This window comes from Phyllopteryx taeniolatus, chromosome 4, assembly GCF_024500385.1.
Source record: "Phyllopteryx taeniolatus isolate TA_2022b chromosome 4, UOR_Ptae_1.2, whole genome shotgun sequence".
Taxonomy (NCBI): domain Eukaryota; kingdom Metazoa; phylum Chordata; class Actinopteri; order Syngnathiformes; family Syngnathidae; genus Phyllopteryx; species Phyllopteryx taeniolatus.
Window position 1 is genome coordinate 28,828,035 of NC_084505.1, and position 23,822 is coordinate 28,851,856.

The 23,822-nt window shown below is 43.3% G+C and overlaps 1 protein-coding gene across 20 annotated transcripts in view; it reads right to left on the reverse strand.

Moving 5' to 3' along the window:
* adgrl3.1 (adhesion G protein-coupled receptor L3.1) overlaps window positions 1-23,822 on the reverse strand; it is a 149,442-nt gene that overhangs the window by 59,722 nt on the left and 65,898 nt on the right. For all 20 annotated transcript variants that reach the window (XM_061771351.1, XM_061771367.1, XM_061771364.1 and 17 more), the window contains exons 5-7: window positions 23,692-23,801; window positions 11,473-11,487; window positions 9,775-10,563 (exon numbers count right to left, since the gene is read on the reverse strand). In XM_061771351.1, the coding sequence (XP_061627335.1) occupies window positions 9,775-10,563; window positions 11,473-11,487; window positions 23,692-23,801 (914 nt within the window). The remainder of the gene's footprint in view (window positions 1-9,774; window positions 10,564-11,472; window positions 11,488-23,691; window positions 23,802-23,822) is intronic.

A 23,822-nucleotide genomic window follows, 5' to 3' on the forward strand; every position in this document is an offset into this window, starting at 1 on the left:
GATGACAATACCGAACAGCCTTGCGACGGAAATCACAGGCAAGACATACTTGCACCAGGAGAAAATACCACCACACAATATCAGGAAAATCAAGACTGCAACATATTTTTAAGTACTTCATTTATCATCAAAATTTGCTCTCTGCATGCGACCCATGCCAGAGGAGCAGTGGGCAGCAACTCCACATCCAGTGTCAGCACCTTGGTCAATGAAGCTGACAGAAAATCAACCTTACTTGTTTTTAGTTGTGGGACCAAACAAAAAAGGGAAGAACATGCAAACTACACATGCACAGAAAGACTCTGAGTCCGGTTTTAACAAACATTAATAATGTCAGCAATTACACATTCTGCTTGTTTGTAACTAATGGACTGAAGAGTCTCCAGCTCCAACCAGCTTGTAACTGATACCCAACTGTACAAAAAAAAGTTTCAGAGCATTCACACATTTTAAAGTCAGTTCGCAATGGTGTAACTTGTAGGGAACTAATCTGTGGAGTTATATGTCAACTCACTGAAGGAGTTGAAGAGTTGCTCTCAGCCAGCAAGGTAAGCAAACATGACATCTTCCAACATGTCAACAGACATGATGTCGGCGTGTGTGTGCGTGCGTGTGTGTGCGTAGTAAATTTTCTCCATGCGACTGCATATATCTGCCTGCGTGCACTCTGTAGCCTGGAGTGCTCTTGTTGACTTCTCACTCAATAAACAAAGGGCCTGTAAATCGTCAACACCTAAAGGCTGAAGGGCTAGACGAAAGCAAGAGAGCGAGAGAGAGAAGACAAACAATCCTGGCAGGATTCCTACGCGATCAGGAAAAGACAGGAAGTGAGTCAAAAAAAGGGGACGCATTAGGATAGTGGTGGCATGGGCTTGACAATACGCACTATCCCTAAAATGACTTGCCTGAATGGTTTCTCTCTCTCGCTCACACACACACACACACACACACACACACACACACACACACACGCATACACCACTTGAAGAGCGGGGAGGGATGCTTCCAAGGCAAAACGATAATCTAACTGGAGGACACAAAGCATTCGAGGCTGCATGGTAGCACAAACATTGGACAGGCCTGCGTACTGCGATAACACACTCTCCCTATGGCTGGCACACACAGACACACACACACACACGCACGTACACAGCTTGTGGCGAGTGGCCCGAGCTTGCTGATAAGACAGAATAGAGCACTTCAAAGCAACGATATTTTAGCGATAGAAAACCACCTCAGCTAATGAAGCTGCCATCCAAACGGCTGGAAGGTCCTGACAAGTTCGGTTGCTAATTTCGAATGCACGTTTATTTAATGAATTTGATTTTTCTTTACAAATGCATACAACCCGTACCGGATTTTCAGTTACATAAGCACGGCATGCTGTGTTCCGCTGTGGTTTGAGGCCCACCTCCAAGCAAGAGGCTTATGGGACCAAACGTATTTTGTTTTGTTGTTATGCTGGTTTATTATTTGTTATGTACCTGAAATGGAAAGGACCTCTGCAGTCAGATAGGCATAATAACAGCATGTTTGATATTTACAAATGTAACGCGATTGTTTTCTGGTTGTCGGGGAGAATGGGGCTTAGGTAGTTTTCATTGCAACTTTAAAACGTGTCCGTAGCCGCAATGTCAGCGCGAGTCCGTCCACTCTGACCCCGCAAACACGCAGTTGTCCACCGATAAAGGCGGGCCCACCGTGACATGCTAAAAGAAAATATTTATAAACTGGAGTCGTTGTACAATTAAAGCTGTTCTACATTGGAATGGATGTGAGTCAGTAAATGTTGCAGTAGGGTAAATGAAACTTCCCAGTTGTCTGCGTATACGTTTTTGCATCTAGTTCGTTGTCTTTCATAAGCTCCCTACTTGTGTACGTCTGTTCAATTTTTGCAAAACTGTGTGTTTCCCCTCCGCCTTGATGCTCCGGATATGCCAGCCTAATTTGGCAACGGCCGCTCGGTAGACGGAGAAGCCAAACACATGCAGACGGCTTGGCGGGGGCCTTTCGATCGATAAGGACGCACTGCAGGCAAAGAACAGGTGTTGCAGACTCTCTAAAGCGAAGTCTCTGGTGAGGAGGCTGCGTCGTAATCTGTTTAGTAAAGGAGAAGATGAGGCTTGCCCTGAAAAAGCTGCGAGAGAAGCGACGGATGCAAGTGGGAGAGGAGAGTGAGTGTGGAAGAAAGCTCCTTAGGAGAGAAGTGAGAGCAGCAGTATTAAGGTGTAAGATTGTGGTAGCGCACTTTGAAAGTTGGTCAAGTTTAGATTCAACAATATTCCAAAATCACTTTAAAATGTATCCCCCCCCCCCCCAACACACACACACAAACACACAACACTTTGGATGAAAAGGAAGGAAGTCAGCAGTAGCAGCTCAAGGACACACAAGCACACACACACAAAGTAATCAGTGATGTGGTGAAAGAGGGTTCTCCACTCCAGCCATAAACCGGTGTTATTCTCCCCACTTAAGCTTGTTTCCAACATTTCCTGCCATGCTTATCCCTGCTGGCTGATTGCAATCAGGAAGGAGAGGTGGAGCGGAGGGGCAGAGGAGAGGAGACGAGGTGAGCCAGGAGAGATGGGAAAGAGGGAGAACGGGCGGGGCCGAGGCAAGTAAATAAATGGCAAAGGGTTAAGACAATAGCCACTCCATGCTTGACTTGCTGAGGAAATGGGACACTGTGATCTCGCCATTAGAGGTTGAGAGGTGAACTTTTAAATTTCCGCTAACCGACAGCGTGGCCAGAAGGGCCGAGTCGCGTTCACCCCTGTACGGCCGGCTATTCAACACAGTGGCATGACGGCGCAATTTGATTACGCTCTATGATTGAGTAGATCGCTTTTTGACTCTTTGAACATTCATGTGAAAGGGGATGGTGCTAATTGAGTTTTTGTTTATTGTTTCAAGAGGTCACCCTAACTGCGACGCTGCAATCGGGTTTCAGTATAAGTGGCGGAGAAAAAAGCATTTTGGAACCAGCGGTAATTGAAATATATGGACAAACAAGCCACATTTCCACTGAAGTGTAATGGACAGGTGAAGCAATACTTTTGTCCAAATAGTATATGCACATTTTCCAAAATAGTATGTTCTACCTTCAAGTAAGTAAGCAAGAATGTTAGCAAGTAGTAACTAGAAAATTATGTAGGCTGGTAGTTAGGTAGGTAAGTAAGCAAATAAGTAGTTAAGTAAGCAAAGATCTAGGTACAAGTAAGTAAGTAGGTAAGTACGTCGATAGATCAAAGTAAGTGACTCGGAAGGTCATTAGATAAGTAGGTACGTAAATAAGTAGGAAAGTAATTAATGATGAATGTATGTCGGTCAGGAGATAGTAGATAGACACTAGGTAAATAAGTCAGTCAATCAGTCAGTTACTTAATTAGTCTTGCTTATTTTTGGTCACGGCCTTCTTGGGCTGAGCGATATGGCCTCATGATATTCATTTAATCCCTTCACACGTACGGTATATATCGCAATATAAACTTAAGTGTAAAAGTTGCAATGGAAGTATTTTTCGAATGGGTGTCCTTCAGCAGAGCTAAATTGATAAAACAAGATGATAAAAAACAAAAAAGAAGATATACCTTTGGGACCATTTATTGTACAGATCTCAAAACTCAAAATTGAAATTCAATACTCTATTATGCAAACAAACAAATAACATTGCTGATAGTATAAATATGTAATATACAATATATTAATATACTTTTTACCTTATAGGCTCCTCCTCCTGGCTGACCTATGCTGTAACCTACTACAGTTACAGTCATTTGAGTTTTTTTTTTCAAGCCAGACTTTTGCAAAAAGTGCACTGTACCAACTGAGCACTTATTCTAGTGTTTCGCTGCTCACAATAGCTTAGCTTAGCATTGCTTGTGTGTCTCTCGCTTATTGCTCGCTGTGTCGCATGCTTAGCTCCTCGTACTCTTTCAGTGACGATAATTCGTGTCAAAAGTTGTGCTTATTCGCTGCCACGGAGGCGAGCATTTGCGAGGAGCACCTCTACACCGTGGAACGTCACTAGCTATCCGCTAGCTATCCAGCACCGAGCATTCCAACGACAGTTCCCGAGGAGCCGGGCAAGCAGGAAGGACGGGTGGCTGTTTGTTTCATTTTGTTTTTTACCAGCTTGGTTGTCCATATACGGTATACCGTATATACCGCACAGCCTTATTACCTTCCTTTTTAAATGCCTTCTGCGCAAGCGGCTTCTCTCGCAGGAACTTAAATAGAAATGATCAGCGCAACACCGTGAAGCAGGATGTGGCAAAATGAGCTGGGAAAGGATCCAGATGCAACATGAATTACGTTTGCGACTTTGTTGGGGAGAAAGAAGGAAAAAAAAAACTTTCCAAAGAGCACGGCAAGGGAGACTGGATGTGTTAAATTATTCAAACGTTTCATCTGCGCCATGCTGCTTGCGTAGGCTCGGCCTCTATAATATGCATCTAAGAAGACATGATGAAACAAGTCCATAAACAGTAGTGAGTTTGCATGGGAATATTTGGAAATTTAGGGTGGGAGAGAAGGGCAACGTCGAGAAGTGACTTTTGACATTCATGCACACAGCCTCGATAGCATATACATCTGAGGACGCTCCTCGAGCGATTCGGAAAGGAGCCGAGAACAGAAAAAGGGGGCAGATTAAGCGGGAGATAAGGAGCAAAGAGCGAGGAAAAACAGAGCTGACTAAAAGAAAGATCTATGAATAAGGGAAGGGGAAATGTTGAGATTCCTGCCATTGTGAGTGTTTGTGTGCGCGCTGACGAGCGAGAGAATGGGGGACTCAACGGACAAAAGACTCAACACAAACAGACGTGGGACAAAATAAAATGAGGCAGTTGACTTTCTTCTCAAGTGCCAAGAGAGAGAAAAGAAATGCATTTCAAACAGCCACATTTTCACTGCCTACTTACTGTGTCAATCTGGTGCATTACATGGGGGTATTTATGTGTCACCTTTAATTTAGCCCACAAAGATTTCCTCCTTGTGATATTCAAAGTTGGATTCTTAAAGGAATCCTTACAGGAGTTTTTATTTGTTTATTATTATGATCTTTTTTCTAACTGAGCTGTACCGCTGTATTGGCGCTAACATGGCATATCGAGGAGACTTTTAAAGACTTTCTCTTGTCCCCTCCACGCTAAAAAGGACAACAAAGTATTAAAAACATATCATAATGGACATTTGGACAAAAGTCAAATATTACAGAGTTGATGTGGATTCTATTCCATTAATTTTTTTTCAATTATGTGGAATTGATTGTTGATAATCAAGTCCTAAATAAGAGACTTAGAAACTTCCTTTATTTTCAGACGCACACTCACTCTTGGAAATCTAATATGAGGCAAGGAGTCTGCAATGACAAATAATTAATACATTAATTGATCGTTTTTCGATCACTAACCGATTGTTAGTGATGCGTTCAACAACTCAACAAAGACAATGTAACTTCTAGAAACAGTTGGAAAATCTGCCTCAACTGAGGTAATTGGGGAGAAATGAGGACTGATCACCAATTTGTGAAAATGGATGTCAGTTTAAGAGCATTTCTCCATAAAAAAATACTACTTCATGAATTTATCTAAAATTTCCTCCCTGGGAACCAATAATAAAGAATAATTTTCAAGTTTTAAAGCAAAACAGTTTGATTATCGTATATTATTCGTTAAAGCTCGGTGCTAGCGAGCGGCTACACTCGGCCTTGAGCGAAGCCCAGAATCAGAATTGTATTTTTACAAAAAAATACAAAAAGGTCTTCTTAGTAACGTGCAATGCAAGAGTCCAACAGATTTGTTGCAGCTGCGTAAGTTTTTCTGTGTACTGCAAAGCCTCCCTGCCGTGGAGAAAAACTTTCTTGTTAACGCAAATTCAAATGAATATCAGAAAGTTTGCTTCGTCAAAGCAGTTCAGAACTAGCAGTTGATAAAAGCAACGTCGTCAGCTATAGTTCAGGTTTGTGAATCTTATTTGAAAGGTGAACGACAATTCCACGCTACTGAGCTGCCGACTATAATTGAGCGAGTAAAAGTGTTAGTCTTCTTCATGAAAGGGTGTATATAGTGCCTTTAGTCTGTTTCATAATCTGATCTTTTGAAATGTTGTGTTTGAAAGTTGTCCTGTATTAACTGTTTGCGCAACTGTTACAAAAAATAAAAATCTCCCCTTCCTTTATGGCCCCGCTTTTGTCTTGTGTGACGTCTAAGAAATCCATATGAGGTGAGAGAAAAGTAGAGCGAAATCAGTGATGACATGGAACTCTTCGCATGGCCTCCTTTCCTTGGCCTGAATACGGGAATGTAAGAAATAGAAATACGCTAAATCTGCAACGCTGTCTCTTTGACCACTCTTAGCCTACAGACGATGAGTTATTTTTCTTTTTCAAATTACAACATTATCCACTTCATCTGTTTTTACGTGAGGTTGCCGTTTGAGAGTCACTTGCCGGCGATGACAGACAGCGGCCTGTTGGAGCAGCTCCAACTCACTTTCTAATACTTTTTATGTTTTGTCTACAACCGCGAGGAACTACTGCCTTGCCTCTAACATGGAGCCGGCGACCATCCACTAGGCGAAGAAAGCATCGCGGAGATTTAGAGAGGGACGAGAGCCGCCGCTCAAGTCAAGTCAAGAGAGTGAGAGAACTGAATGGGATATTTTAACCGTCCCTTCGATTGATCATTACGGAGGATGTGAGGTTACTACTTGCCAACGAATGAACTGTTCCCAGGTGTCAGTTTACATTCAACAATGAGCAGCTGATTACAATTTCAGCATCCTGGCGCCCTCAAACTGGCCAGTGGAGACTTCGATCATGTTCCTCTCTCTCATTGACTAACAGCTTTGCAACAAATGGCAAAACAAACTGTGGCACTCCCTCTCCTCTTTACTCTCTTCTCTCCTTCTTTCAGACAATCTGACCTCTCAAACTCACCTTGAGACCAGAAACATAGGCTGTTGGTGGCCAAAAACGACACTGACAGTTTGGGCTCAAGCCTAAGAGAAAGCCACTGTGGGAGGATTTCAATCTCACCATCTTTTAAAAGAGATGTATTATTATTATTTTTTAAAGGAATGTTTTATTGGCGGCACGGTGGACGACTGGTTAGAGCATCAGCTTCACAGTTCTGAGGATCGGGGTTCAATCCCTGGCCCCGCCTGTGTGGAGTTTGCATGTTCTCCCCGTGCCTGTGTGGGTTTTCTCCACGCACTCCGCTTTCCTCCCACATCCCAAAAACATGCATGAATTGGAGACTCTAAATTGCCCGTAGGTGTGGATGTGAGTGTGAATCATTTTTTGTTTGTATGTGCCCTGCGATTGGCTGTCGAACAGTTCAGGGTGTACCCCGCCTCCTGCCCGATGATAGCTGGGATAGGCTCCAGCACGCCTGCGACCCAAGTGAGGAGAAGCGGCTCAGAAAATGGATGGATGGAATATTTTATTGTTCTTATTCTTCTTATTATTGCTATTGTGGTTTATGCTCGATTTCTATTTATGTAGAGCACTTTGTTTCAGCTGCGGTTGTTTTTTGTGCTCTATAATTAAAGCTGAGTTGAGTTGAGAGTTGGGGCTCCAATGCAGCAATTTCACGGGCTCGTTGTAAAAGAGGCTTACTTGTCACCCCATTTTCGCCACAATGAGAAAATCATGCAGTTGAGTTAGCTAATTTATTCCTTGTCTTCATTGAGCGATGGCGTGGAGGGAGGCGCAGAGTAAAGCAGCGGGACAATCAATTGTATGTATTTATCTCTGGCCGGTCAGCAGTCTGGCTTGTTGATATGCATTGGAGGTCATTGTACACATTGAATCCCCATTGATCTCCTCTTTAGAGCCTCCTGACACACTCAGAGCTCCATTATGATAGTGATCGCACTCAAGTGAACACCGATAAACATGCATGCGCAATCATGAATGTATAGGATATAGGATTAGCATAAGTGCATTACACACGTGCGATGGACACCATCGCACATCTTTACAGCACCGATCGGTATAAACAAAGTTTGATGGCGCTTCTCTCTGTAATTCGCAGTACTGCACCTCTTAACTGCATGTAGGAGCATGCGCCAATTCAGACATCATTTAATAAGACACGCAGCCAGACTATCTTGAAGACCCCATTGAACGTGTTGAAAGAAGATTACATCTGGAAAATAGTCCTTAAGGCTTCAGGCTTACACATTTATATGTCCAGAGGAGGCAAGAGTTGGCTCAAACATCACATTACTGAAGAGTCTAAAGTGATCTCTTAACTTGATACCACTTGACCCCATACGCTCACAAATATAGCCTGGTTCATCCATCTACGTCGCTCATCCGACGAGACAAGTAACATCTGCGTGCATATTTAAAAGCAGATAGCTGCATATTAATATTTGCCTGTTTGTTTTGTTGGCTAAACTTTGAACCAACAGAGACCAAACCTCTTCCCACACTAGAGAACCAAAACAATGCATTGTGCGTAGGTGGCTCATTGTCAGTTGTGTCTGGTAGAAAGAAGAAAATAAACAAATTAAAAAAAAAAAATAATCTAATCAAACAGCTGCTTCGCTGTGCACAAATCTGCACTAAAAAAACAAGAGCGAATAGGAAACAAAATTGCACGTAACAATAACAGTGTACATTAACAAGCACATTTTAGCGAGCAGGAAGAATGGCCTGTTGCACTGCGATTTCTTTTGTATGTTTGCATTTTGGCACCGATAAGTCGTATTTCAGCAGTTGGATTTTCAAGTTAACGTTCCACTTCTTGAAGGTATGTTACATGGGTTTATGCATTACAGTGGCTGCATAAGAGAACAATGCTGGAATGCTGTATATGAATACAAGAGCAGTTCTTACTCCTGTAGCCACCAAGAACAAAGCTAGCATCACTTATTGAACCATAACTGTATCCTGACAATGATGGTAATACTTAAATATGGACATAATTCTCACTGTCAGTCTTTTTCATTAGTTTTCCAACTTTAGCAAAATCTTTTTCACTTTAGGGTCTAATCGTTCTGCGGTAGGTTAGTCTTACACTTGTGTGCTAAATGGAGTTCTTGTGAGCAATCCTCACATTAATAATGGTACAATTATGAGGTGAATACTGCAAAATATTTTCAATGTTATCATTTTGTATGGCCGACATACAGTCGTGTTGCCACGTATTTAGGGACTCGTGTTGAAAAACTGAAAATACAATTGAATCCTACTTTTTTAGGACCGCTGCATTTCCTTATGTCATTGTCCTAGAGAAAGTAGTGCGACTCCTCTTTTGATAATAGCTCTAATCAAACATTTTTGGTTGTTTCATGAGGCTTGTTTCTTAGGCCGACACAAAGATCAGTAAAACATGCATATTTTCTTTCAACTTGCTTTTTGATTCACATCAAAGAAGGCAATGCCATCCAACTTTAAAGGTATACACAGGTTTTTCTTTAATCACTACAAATGCAGATACCGTATGAGTTGGGTGGTGGTGGGAATCATAATTGAGAACTATGTAGGCACAGATGGCGATTTTTCATCCTGTCCTCTTTAATGGTATTTTTCAGAATTAATTATTGGCATAAGATTAGTGGCTGTCAGTTTCCCTTATGGCAAAACAGAAAAAGCAATTGGCATTATATTATTAGAGTCATTACAAAATGCTAAGGTAGCGCAAATGTAGAAAAGAAAAAAAAACAAAAAAACAGCCGGCCCAAGGACTTATTTGTCTTATGTTATCCGAAGGAAATAGAGCATCAAAGGAAGTGGTGAGATTTTGATTTGGGACTCACCGTTGTTGCCGAAGTCGAGTGAGTACTTGACCACGTGATAGTTATTCCACACGTAGAGGAGGTTGTCTCTCGGGTTGTAATCCACTGCAGCGATGTACTGATACGAGTTGGGGAACGGTATGTTTACGCCGGTCTCCTTGCTCTTGTCCGTGTTGTACATGTAGTCAATCTTGTTCCCCGTCCCTTCGTTGTCGTCGTCTTCATAGACAGTCTTGACTACGTACAGGACGCCGCAGATCATGAAGGCATTGGAAGCGGAGCGCTTGTCATAGCTGGTGTCCCAGGAGCCTTCGATGCGTAGGGTGTAAGGGTTGAGCTGGCTCACCACGACACGCCCGTTGTTCTGCTCGGTCGCGTAGATCACCCACAGTCCATTCTCGTCCACCGCCAAGTCGATGTCTGACTTGCCCCCCCAGCGGTAAGGGGAGGTGTCGTGATAGTTGGCATTGGCGATGATGGCCTCACCGCTTTTGATGCGCGTGCGGAGGTCAAACTTGACGATGTTGCGCGTGCGCTCTTTGTTGAAGAACAGCGCACCGTCGTAGACGACAAAGCCGGTGCCGTCCACGCGATGCGGCAGTTTGTACGTCGTGGTCGGCCGGCCCGCGATGAAGTCTTCCTTGGACGAGTACTCGGTCAGTGTGTCCGTGCGGTACGGTGTCCAGGGCATGTAGTAAATCTTGTCTGAGGCCTGCAGTGGGTCCTTGCACCAAGCGCCAGATTGGTGGTCGGACTCAAAGAGATGTTCGCTTTGGTACACGCCTCGCAGAATTCCAGGGCAGAGAAACACTAAAGGATGAATAACACCATTTTGACATTAGGGGCTTTCTTATGGAAGCATAAAATGTAAAATGTCAACTAGCCTGAGTTTCTCCTGACAAGTACATTAATTTTACATTGTGTCTCGACTTGGCTGAGATTGTGTTGTGATGAGCCACTATGAGAGCAGAGCACAGCGACAGATAATACCAGCATATTGCAGCGAAGACATTTGCCCGCCCCCTCTTTCCCACTTCCCCTCCCATCCCAGCTCCTCATTAGTTGTATGGCTCTTTCTTCCTGCCTTGCTCTTTCTGTCAAGCTTTTCCCCTGCTGTTGCTGCAATTGCTACAACAATTAATTCCCCGGTCTGTGTTTGGTATTCCCATCTTCAAATACCGCGGTCATGTTTTATGAGCAATGTGGGAGACGCAGTGAATTGTGGGAGGCGAGTGTGACCCGAGTCACGGGGACCCTCACTGGAATGCCGCACACAAACTATACATTACATATAAACCACACACAGAAAAAGACATGCCAGATGCTCATTTCCAATTCTCCTCGATAATGCGATTCCATCCAGATCGTATTCGACCGACTGGGAATATTAATTGAACTCTGATTGGGTATTCCAAGCACTGGTGTCATTTTCATATCACACAGGAAGAATATGAAATATTAAATGTCAAAGCAATCCTCTCTTCATTGGCTCATCGTAAAAGTGTGCTTGACCCTTGGAGAGTTTTGTTAAGTGACGTTCTCCCCCATACCACGGAATAATATGAAGTGTATCTAACGAGAAGCAGTGTTTCTAAATTGCCTGGACATGCTGAGCTCAGGCTAGCTTCAGATAACCACAAATGACAATAAGATGGATGGGCTTTGAACAGAAGGCCCGCAACGCTATTAAAGAACATGGACTATGGATGTCGGGCTTACCTTTTTGTTCGACCTCTGCCCGGGCCACAGAAAAAAAGTTGAAGGGAAAAACAGCCGAGGACGAAAGAAAGAGAGAAAGAGAGAGAAACAGGAGACAAAAATTGATTAACGATGCAATAATAAGGAAATCACGATAATAAAATCTGTGGTCTTCATAATTGTGGTCATATTTCATGCTAACCTTGTGAAAGTGCAAGGATGCTCTCCATGTGTGATGACTAATACAATTACATGAAGGAGGCATTATCTGACAGCTTTTCACCTCTTCTGTTACGCTCACTTACTTTCGCAACATCTTTAAAAGCTTCATACAAAATGCAAGAATCGTATACAATTTCCTCACATTGTTTAAGGGAGCATTCGTTCACTCAACTCCAAACTACCAGGTGCTTATTTGAAGAAGGGGTGTTATTCATGCAAACGCTTGTGTAAGGGTGGTGGTGATGTCGATTAATTGGTCAACAGGACATTTTCGAACAGGAACGGAATGGGACTTCTTTTCCACCACAGAACACGAGACTCGAAGAACTCCTCACCCAGCAAAACCTCAGAAATCACCTCAAGACCTTCCTCTGTAAAAAGGCTTTTCATTTACCTTCAGCACATTAAAAAGGGAAGCCTTTTTAAATTTACTTTCCCCCCCATTAAAATGAATTAAAATGCAATGAATCTGTTCCAGCCCCCCCAAAAAAGACCACATTTTTGGGGTTAGGTTTTTAGTAAAGAAAAATTAAATACATTTTATTAAGAATGAAAGGGAATAAAATGCTTCTAAAGTGTAATAAAGCCCCAAGTCACACACGCACACACACACAGTAGTCCATTGGTTTGTTGATGTGTGCCTTTAAGGGGCGTGGTTTAGTGAGCGACGTCCGGTCAGTCGCGTTGGCCATTTACCACGCGCTTAGTACAATTCTAGCATCTCCTCCATGATCCTTGCCAGTGTTTTCAGTTTGTATTTGTGTGTTTGACTGTCCTGTTCAATAAATGTGTGAAAGTGCATCGGCGACAGTCGCTATCCTTTTTTTTCCCCACTTTACTCGTAGTCTCTGAAGCTCGCTCATGAGAACAAAACAACAATTGTTACACGCTGCCGTCACGCTATACGTTGCGCTCATGCAGTTATCTGTTCTACCTCGTGGAAATGTAATTACAAGGCCGTATAGTACAGATATTAAAGTACCTCGTTGCTCCATTTGTTATTTTCTTCCTGAGTGGAAAAATGGAGGTGTCAATTTGGGTAAAGTTATTTATTCGTTCAAGTGGATCATACGGGAGGCAACTAATTGAGGCACGGCATCTATTAGAGCAGAGCGTTGAAGGACATCGGCTTGCTTAACAGATCTTATTCACAGTGCAGGATAGACCAGGCAGAAATACGAAATGGCCTGAGGATGCAAGCTTTTAAAATGTATGCTAATAGCAACAGCAGAAAAGAAAACCACAAAACGGATGTGATTACCGGGATGAAGCATTAAAAAGCGAATGCTTGGTGGACGTCAAGTCCACTGCGCGACTCTTGTGCATGATTGCGCAGATGTGTGGGATCGGGCTGATTGTGCTGCTTTGCTCCGTTCCCAACACCCAATTCCCTCTCTATTATAGTCAAAGCGCTCTCCTCAGAGCTCATTTTGGCTGAGGGTTATTCACGTTGCCCCCTCAGTGAAATGTGCACACTTGCTCAGAGCCTTTAAAACATATGAATTCCATTCCACCTTAGTCCCTCGGGGGGGGTGAGTGACTTGTGAACATAGCAGAAACCTAATCCCGCGGGCACTTCCCTTTGTGTCTGTCAAGACCGTTAGCTACCTGCTGAATGGGAATGCTCCCCAGAGAGCAGAAGATGCACAGGTGATACTTTATCAAAGGTGGAAGATTTGGTAGGATCGGGTCCCATTTGTTGTGCAGCACAAGGACACTACACGACTCCACGCAACGTGGCCACATTGCATTTAACACATTCAAGCCAAGACTCAGCAGCACCCACAAAGGCGTGTGACACGCAGAAACATATGGAAACGCAAACATATGCGAGCACTAAATCCCTAGCTCATGAAAAATGCATGGCAACTGGTGGGGCTTGGCACAACTCCTCAAAAGCAATCTCTGGTGTCGGAGATGGTGTTCAACTTAAAACGTGATTTTGAGAGAAGGAAAAAGAGTGCGAGATGGTCGACACCAAATTTGTTGGAACGATATCTTTCCCCGTAGAAAATAAACACAATAAACTGGTTCCATGCTCAAACCATCATGCCGCCATCATAAAACCTTTAACTGTTCTTTTAATATTAAATTAGCACGATTTTTTGTTACTTACTTTATTTTGATTGTCTTGCGGTTGCTGTAGAAAATGAAAATAGCCCCCTCTCTAATGTTAAAAAAGGAGACAGTGAAATTACTTGTGTGATTTATTATAAGCTGGTTACATAAGTGTGGACACCCTGAACTTAAATTTTTAGTCGAAGCACCTTTTGCTTTAATCGGGGGCATTTGGTCTTTTAGGGAAAGAATCTATCTTGAGGGTTGCAAAAAGCGCAGGGAAAAAAAGCTAAAGAAAAAGCAAATTCACATTTGACTTACGAGGTTCCACTGTTTGCCTCAAAACAAGGAGGTCGCGCACTTCTTGAAGCAGCTGTTAAACAAAGCTGGTGGTAGACTCCAAAAACGAAGGCGAGGGCAATGCTGTCGACGGGAATTCCTGACAGTTAACGACCACTTCAATTCAACTGAGCTTCCTCCCAAAAAATGGCAAACGTGCGTGCGTGAGCGTCCAAGGTGGCAGTCCACCAATGAAAATCGCGCGTCAGCAACAAGTGAAGCAAATGGCAGCCAAAATGTCATAGAAATGCCGTTCAATTTGTACCGCTATTCCTTGCGCTCCTACATTAGCCAACCTCTCAGTCAGCGAGCTCATTGCTGGACTGTTTCGAGATATCGCTCCTTGTCATTTGGAGGAAGGGGCTGCAAAACATCCATCATGAATCGCAGGCTTCATATTTCAGCGCTCGGAGCAAAGCAGATGATTGAGACCTTGAGGTTTTTTCAAGGTTAAATCCAAAATATAATGTGGCTTTGTGCAAAAACAGAGAACGGACACATAATTCAGTACTGTATCTACTTTATCATACATTTGATTGTCAAGAATGTTGTGTGTGCTTGTGTAACTGATTGCTGATGAATTGCGTAACCCCTAACCCAAGTAAATGAGGCAAAATGAAGTGCAACTAGCACTTCGATTCGGTTTTGTTTTTGCAATTTGCTGTCTAAACAAGACGCATCGTGACGTCAGTTCTGGAAAGTTCTACCACATCTACTACACTTGCTGTGGCACAACTCCTTTGGGCAGAATTATTCCGTTTAATACTGGAATTGAAACAGGTGTTCAGAACACTCAGATAGTCATTCTCCAATCTGGTAAAAATAAAAGCAACGAATAATAATTGAAAGCTCCCAATCAAAACAGTAGCATAAGTAGCCTGGAGTACCTAATGTTGTGCCTGGTAAGATCTGTATTCGCGTTATTTTAGAGTGGTGATGCAATCTAGTTATCATTTTTGTTTTTTATTTAAAGGAACCAAAATAATATAATTCATACATAATAGTAATATCATACATTATTAAATAATTATAATGTTTCAAATCCTCCAAAATGTTCTTGCTTACAAGAACAGCTTATGCTTTCCCATTCCTCTTTTCTTTTCTTTTTTTGCAAATACACACACACACATGCACACACGCACACACGCAGCAGCAATATTCACCTTTGCAGCGGTGTGAAGATAATTAGCATTTTTATTGAAAACGTATGCTTTATTAAGGACGTATTGGACTAGGCGGAAAGACAGTGTGAGTGTCTGTGTTTCCGTATGTAATGTGTGTGTCACCCCAGGGCACACGTGTATGTGTGTGCGTGTGTCCTTCTGCAGATGACAGGAGCCTTAGCACGATTATCTCTAATCTCCAATCAGCCTGCCATAGCCCAAGGTCAATTACAGGCATTTTTTTTTTGTCTTTCTTACTTCACGATTGTCTTATTTCCTCGCTTGGCCCGCTCCTCCTCACCTGACATTCTGCCATTTCATTCCCTGCTTTTCTACTATTTCTTCCATCTCAGGGTCTGTCCACCCTCTCCACGCGTCTTTTATCAGTTAATTCCCTATTTCTGCTCTTTGTCTGCTGGCCTTGTCTAACCCATTTCACTCTATCGCCGTTTCGGCTGTCACTCTGCCTCCTTTGCTCTCCTTCTGTTCCTCTGCTTCTTTTTTCCATCTTGCCTTGCCTGTTGTAGAAAACACACACATACACGAATAGGCCCTCTCATGTCATCATGATGGAGTTCTTCCAAGGCTCCAATTTGACAGAAGTCTTTAATTGGACAGAAAAGAAGATGATTTTATCTTTTAATTAGCTTTCCTTCCGCGCAAATCGCTATTGTCTAAAATAGACAGTGTGGGTATTGCATAACATATCACTGACTTTTTCTGATTAATACACTAAATGTGGTAGTAGGCTAATTGCTTCATAACTGCAGTTGGAGAGCCACTGTGATGATGATGATGATGATGAGAAAACGGATAGACATGATCCCAAGTGTTTTTAATAGATGAAGATGAATAAAACAACGGATATCATTATATAGACGTTTCCTGCGCTGTAGCTGAGATGAAGCGTATCCGTGCATGCGTGCTGCATAGGAGCCGCATATTTTCCAATTGTGCATTGACATATTTTTAGTGGGCCTGCACAGCCTCCAGCCAGTATATACAGTACAGTTGGCAAACGGCCGCCCGAGCTCGCCGGCTCGATTGGCACGCAACTGTCAAACACTCGTACCGCGGAGAGCCGGAGAAGGGAAGAGCCAAAAAGAGGGAGAGCACTTGATTTTCGCTTTGGCAAATGGCCAAAATCCAGCAGAGCAGCGAAGAGCGCTGAGGACTTGTGCAAGTACTTCAAGCCAAAAAGACGGGTCGGGATGATGGGGCAAATTTCCCTGAAAGCTCGAGCGTGCATAATGTAATTACCTGTTTTACAACCCTCTTTGAGATTTGCTTACGGCGTCCGCGGAGAGGAGAACGTACCTACTGCTGCTCTAACCCGCGGAACGCCGGCGTCTCTTTGGAGTGACGCTCATAATCAAGCGCTGATTAACACCAGATGGTTGTGGAGGTGATCGCCAGGGGTCAAGTGTTGTCCCGCTGCAAGTGGGCCACTTTCGCTACCTTTGATGCACGGGGGAGGTATGAAGTCGCTCGTCGCAACTTTGGCTACACACGTGCACAAGTGCAAGCCTGCCTGATGAGCAGTAGTGGGCCAATTTAGTTGTTTAGCTTTAAAAAGGAATGCGTGTAGTCATCAATTCGTCAATGAATTGATTGTTTATTGGATGCAATTCAATGTTGATGAATTGTGTCTTGAAGCAAGTAAGGCAACATTGAGTGAACTCTTTGGCTGCAATCAGCAAATGCAGTCTCAACTAGCGTTTGGTCCAAATACAAATATTTTTTTTTGTTTATTTGTTAAAACAATGGAATGGAAGAACACATTGCAGAGGAATTACAGGATTTTTGCCATCTATAATTGATATAAAATCAACCCTTAACCTCCCCTATTGTTGATGGACATTGAGTCAAATGACTAGTACTGACTGGATTTTTCCACATTAACGTCGTAAAGTTACAAAATATATAAAAATGAAAATATAATTTAAAAATAAAAATAAAATCCTTTGGTTGGTATGTTGGATATGGGTTATGGTTTGTTTGCTTGTGTATGCTGGAAATTGTCATTTCTGCATCGACGATAACATGTAAAAGCGGAAAGGGAACTACAATTTTCCTATAATGCTTAGCGGATAGCATTGCGCCATGTTAATTACTGTACATGCTGTCTCTGTTATGATGTCACTGTATTTACATAACTGGGAACGGCTCCTGCCCCAAGGCATAAATGCCAGCCTCTTCATTTGACAAATAATGTACCGATTCTCAGTCAACCGGGGCAAGGTAATCCACAAAAAGTTGAACTGCGGCAAATGGAGTCTCCTTGGTTGTAGCAAATGTTTCACATTTAATCCCAAAAGGTCCCTTCACTTCTTCAAATAGACGAGGAGGTTGATGCCATAACTTGTTGTCAGCTTACAACAATGTCCTGACATCTCTCCCCCAAAGATCGTCTCACCGCCTGAAAAACGCGGCAACTGATGATCCGTTTCCCTCCCTGGCAGGTGAAAGACGGCACATTATGCGAAAGGATCATTGGCCGGCCGCACGTGTCGACAAGAACAACAAAAATAAGCCACAGGTGACCACACGCAGGGGAAAAGCCATCGCAGACAAAAATACATTTATAAATATTGTACTATATATGTATAAATACTACATATAAATACACTTGAGATCAAAATTCAAAGTTTTTGACAGCCAAGAAGATGCCCTCTCCAGTTGCCTCGATTACATTTTTGGGTGGCATAAGCTTAGTATTTGCTGCACTGTAGAGCCGTTTTTAATATTTTTTTTTATTTATGTGTGTGCGCGAAGTATACTTGCATGCGTGCATATTGTGGAGTTAATCTGAGAGTATGTGCAAAACAGAATTGTCTTTCTGAAGGCCGCATTGTTGATACAGCTCTTGTGTTGAATTTCATGAGATGCTGAATGAAGCAATCTGCTTTTGGATGCAAACATGACCACTTGTTGGTTTGAAAGGCGCACGTTGAACTCGACCGACCTATTTCACAAAATGGCTCGCTTCCATTGATCTGTCTTGATTTACAGCAGCAATTTGGAGATATTTCACTGCTTAATGTCTCGTAAAATGTATCTGGCCAACAAAGCCGCTGACAACATTGATTTGCAATGTCAAGCGCGGCGGCTTGATCAAAGAAGGCTGGATCTTCGGACAGGAGTATCTTATTCCGAGCCTCGGACATTATTGCGCCTTTCAAGGAAAATTGATTTCATAAATATTTGAAGGATACAATACCAGGGCTCGTCTGGCTTTTGACAGTGAGTCCTGCTCGAGGTTTTCTCTGCGAAACTATTTGTTCGTGTGTGTGGATTGTGAGGTTGAGTGGCGCATTCAAGCCTCCATAGCAGGACGGCACGTGTGCGAAGTGTGCGATCGCCACAAAATAAATGCCATGTGACATGGCATTGTGTCAGGGTTTGAAATATCTGGAAATGATGGACGTACTTCAACCTAGTGACGATAAGCGGAACGGAAGATGAATGAATGAATGAATGAATGAATGAATGAATGAATGAGCTTCAAGCTAGCACTGCCACTTCTCCATACAACAGTTTTGGGCTACTGCATATTTCTCATGGCCGAAGAACAAACAACAAACGGCCGGAGACAGCTTATGTGTCGCCGGCCTACCTGATCCCTCACAAAATGTTTATTAGTTGTCATGCATCTGCTAATGATAACAATCGTTTGTGTCTTTTATGCTTATTTCATGTTAAACATTTTTTAAAAGTTACTTCTGTGTATGACTACAATTGAGTGTGAAAATTAAACCAGAAGTTTCTCTTTTACGACTATCAAAAAGTTAAATTCCGTTTTCTCTTGATTTGCCAATCTTTTCCTGTGCCATTTTTAATGGACAATTGAAATGGCTTTATAGTTGGAGGTTGCCTTGGTGTTTCACTGACACTCTATGACCGTTATTTTTTTGGAAAATGCTGGTATGGAATATGTATTGCTGCTTTGTGTCGCACCAATAAAAAAAACAGGCATGCATTTGCAAGAACAATGCGAGCAGATCCATTCAAAGGGAACAAAATGACGTAAAAACATCCGCACTCTCACTTTTAAAGCTTTGTATGTGTGCGGCGCCCACCCGTGCTTGGTAGGGCATTAAACAGGTATCAGGTTGTGTTTCCATCTGCTCCAGAGAGCACTCCGAAAGTCCTATTATTTAATCCGCTGGTCATTGTAGACGCCAGGCAAGAGACGTTTAGCCAGACATAATTGAATGCTTCAGAGTGGGCAATCGCCTTGGCCGCTGGACGGATTTCGGTGTCAAGCCTCGCTCAGAAAAAGACTCCCAAGAAGTATCTGATATCTGGAGCACTTTGGGAAACGTTCAAAGGACACACATGCTTTTGTGGTACATTCATGGTGACATCATGCATTATGACCGCAACGGAGTGTTACCGAATTCTAACCGAATGCTTAAAGCTCCCCAAACAGCTGTTTCATGCGTTCTCATGAAAATCCATTTACAATTTACTGGAATGATACAATATATACAACCCCAATTCCAATGAAGTTGGGACGTTGTGTCACACATAAATAAAAACAGATATATATATATTGAATTGAATACACTACAAAGACAAGATATTTAATGTTCAAACTGATAAACTTTATTGTTCTTAGCAAATAATCATGAACTTAGAATTTTATGGCTGCAACACGTTCCAAAAAAGCTGGGACAGGTGGCAAGTTGAGGAATGCTCATCAAACACCTGTTCGGACCATCCCACAGGTGAACAGGCTAATTGCGAACAGGTGGGTGCCATGATTGGGTAGAAAAGGAGCTTCCCTGAATTGCTCAGTCATTCACAAGCAAAGATGTGGCGAGGTTCACCTCTTTGTGAACAAGTGCGTGAGAAAATAGGCCAACAGTTTAAGGAAAATGTTCCTCAACGTACAATTGCAAGGAATTTAGGGATTTCATCATCAACGGTCCATAATATCATCAAAAGGTTCAGAGAATCTGGAGAAATCACTGCATGTAAGCGGAAAGGCCGAAAACCAACATTGAATGTCCGTGACCTTCGATCCCTCAGGCGGCACTGCATCACAAACCGACATCAATGTGTAAAGGATATCACAAGCATTTCAATCAGCACAAAATAATTCAACATGTTTTTTAAAAAATATTGCAAATTAGGGTGCAAAGTGGGTGGCTTCAAACAAGAGGTGTTCTGTCCTGAGTTGTTGAAAACATCTAGATGTAAATACAATGAAATAAAAGCTGGAATTCTGAACTTCTTTCTCATTTTCATCAATCCAAATGTCTTCAGTATAAAACAAAAACACAGTAATTGACCTTGGCGTTCCAATACTTTTGGAGGGCACTGTATGTTTGTCTTCAACAACTGCTCCAAATCAGAAGAAAGCTGTTTTCCATATTGATATTAAGGAGAACAGAGTTCAAAGTTTATCTACATATCAAATATTGATGAAAAATCCAGTTTGGACCAGCTAGAATAGCTTGGGCATTTCCAATCCATCTACCCATCCATCCATCCATTTTCTACGGTTTATCCGAGGTCGGGTCGCGGGGGCAGTAGCCTTAGCAGGGACGCCCAGACTTCCCTCTCCCCAGCCACTTCATCCAGCACTTCCGGGGGGATCCCGAGGCGTTCCCAGGCCAGCCGAGAGACGTCGTCTCTCCAGCGTGTCCTTGGTCGTCCCCGGGGTCTCCTCCCGGTGGGAATCCTCACTGGGGAGGCGTCCGGGAGGCATCCGAATCTGATGCCTCAGCCACCTCATGTGTCTCCTCTCGATGTGGAGGAGCAGCGGCTCTACTCTGAGATCCTCCCGGATAAAAAGGGGGACCACCACCCCAGTCTGCCAATCCAGAGGCACTGTCCCCGATGCCCATGCGATGTTGCAGAGGCTTGTCAACCAGGACAGCCCCACAACATCCAGAGCCTTTAGGAACTCCGGGCGAATCTCATCCACCCCCGGGGCCTTGCCACTGAGGAGCTTTTGAACTACCTCGGTGACCTCAACCCCAGAGATAGGAGAGCCCGCCTTAGAGACCCCAGACTCTGCTTCCTCATGGGAAGGCATGTCGGGGGAATTGAGTAGGTCTTCGAAATATTCTCCCCACCGACTCATAACGTCCCGAGTCGAGGTCAGCAGCGCCCCATCCCCACTATACACAGTTTTGGTGGTGCACTGCTTCCCCCTCCTGAGACGCCGGATGGTGGACCAGAATTTCCTCAAAGCCGTCCGGAAGTCTTTCTCCATGGCCTCAACGAACTTCTCCCATACCCGGGTTTTTGCTACAGCACTGTCCCCGATGTCCATGCCAAAGCTGCATTCCGCTTGGCCAGCCAGTACCCATAAGCTGCCTCAGGAGTCCCACAGGTCAAAAAGGCCCGATAGGACGCCTTCTTCAGGCATCCCCCGCCGTTGGTGTCCACCAACGGGTTTGGGGATTGCCGCCACGACAGGCACTGACCACCTTACGGCCACAGCTCCGGTCGGCCGCCTCAGCAATGGAGGCGCGGAACATGGTCCACTCGGACTCGATGTCCCCCGCCTCCCCCGGAACGTGAGCAAAGTTCTGTCGGAGGAAGGAGTTGAAACTCCTTCTGACAGGGGATTCTGCCAGACGTTCCCAGCAGACCCTCAGAATATTTTTGGTCCTACCACGTCGGACCAAACTGAGTCCATTGTTTGTCGTCATCATAAGGGGTCTTTGAGCCGTGCTTTGTCTGGTGCCTCACCTAGGACCTGTTTGCCATGGTTGACCCTGCCAGGGGCATAAAGCCCCAGACAACTTAGCTCCTAGGATCATTTGGACACACAAACCCCTCCACCACGATAAGGTGACGGCTCAAGGAGGGGACCTTTAAATTCAGATTAGAAAAAAACAAGATTATGTTTTCAAGCGTGCTCCCTGTGAATTCAAATTAATGTTGAATTGGTTCATTATCTTTTTGTTCCTTCAAAGAACCTCTACCTCTTATCCTAATGTTGCAAAAATCGAATCCATCTGGGGTTTGTGAGCTACTTTGAAAACCTCGTGTGTTCGAAAGGCAAGCACGGATGGAATCCATTCACAATTGCCCCATTAAACTACAACAGAAGTTGCGGTTAAAGCCTTGCCGTTGGACAAACCCTCAAAGCTTAACCGTGACAGGAAACATCAAGGACAAATAGATGTCTTCAAATCACAAGGCTTTACTTTGAACTCCCAAACATTTGCCGAGCCCAAAGCTGCAACCCAGATTCTGACGAAAGTATGTTGAAAGAAAAAAAAAACAAACCAAACGTTTCACACATGTCCCAGGAAGGTTTCACTCCAGTGGATACAACCTCCCAGACTGTTATCACTCGGTCAAAGGTCATGTGGCCATCCGTCATCAATGGACTTCTCATACTTCCCTCCCTCAGACTTTTCCCAGCGAGCAGCATGCCACCGTCATTGCTCATCAGCACATGACGAATACCCATTTTCATGAATTCACAGTGGCCGATCCCGGATTTTGGCTGATGCACATTTCACTGATATTTGCATTTGGTCTACCATCTATGCTCATTCCCTTCCAAAACAAGAGGTGCCAAGAAATCAGTCAGAAAGTCAGAAATCATTCGATAACAAGTTCCTATTTTTTGGACTAATTTGAGGTGGTCTCGACCTGCACAGCATCTTCAGCGCTGCTTCTAATATTGTTCCACCTCTCGTGCGTTATATACTGTACATGAGCATAATAACAGATTAACGATCGTTAAGAATTTGGTCCATTGTGTGGAATTGATTGTTGATCGTTGTAGAGCCCAAAGTGACAGCAGTACTTGGCTGCAACCAGCAGAAGCGCTCTTGATTCAGTCTCGACTAGTCTGGAGCTTCAAGAGGAACAACTTGATGTCAGCTATGGCCTCCATTCCTACAAATGCAATTCTATTCTATTCTGCTATTTAGCAGAAGGTATACACTTAATCTGGGTGTCCACTTTTAGTGGCGATTTCGTGCGTTGGTGTACCTTGATATATTTTTGTCACACGTACATGTTTGAGCCTTGGCTCAATAAAGGTTGCGAAACACTGCTTTAGATTGCTTTCAAGCTGCTATTCTTAAAAAAAAAAAAAAAAAAAAAGGAACAAGTAACGTTGCTGCTTTATGTACATTTAATGTGAAGAGGTTTTGTTGGAGCACACACCACACTTCAAGGGATTTGTTACATTTCTTATAATGAGCATGTTTTAAATTCCCATATTTCACATTAAACATAATTTCCTGAATATTCTGTGTCATCTAACATTCATATAAAAAATGATGAGTGGATCATTAATTTTCTCTTTTGTTAATCAATCCATAAATATTTCTCAATATGATGCATGCACTTCTGCACCATCCCAATCTCGTTAGGCAATGGTAACGGCTCTCTTTATGCACAGGTCTACCTAATATTGCTGTGAGTAAAATCGGAAGGGTCAATTTGCATTTTATATCATGAAAAGAAAGATACTTACTGTAAGGAACACATTCGTACTGGACCTCCAGGTACTTGTATGTTCCGGGACACGGATCCGGGAAAACATCTGGGCCGGCCACCACGGCGCACTGGGTTCGGTTGTTGCATCTACGCAGAGAAGAAGCCGGC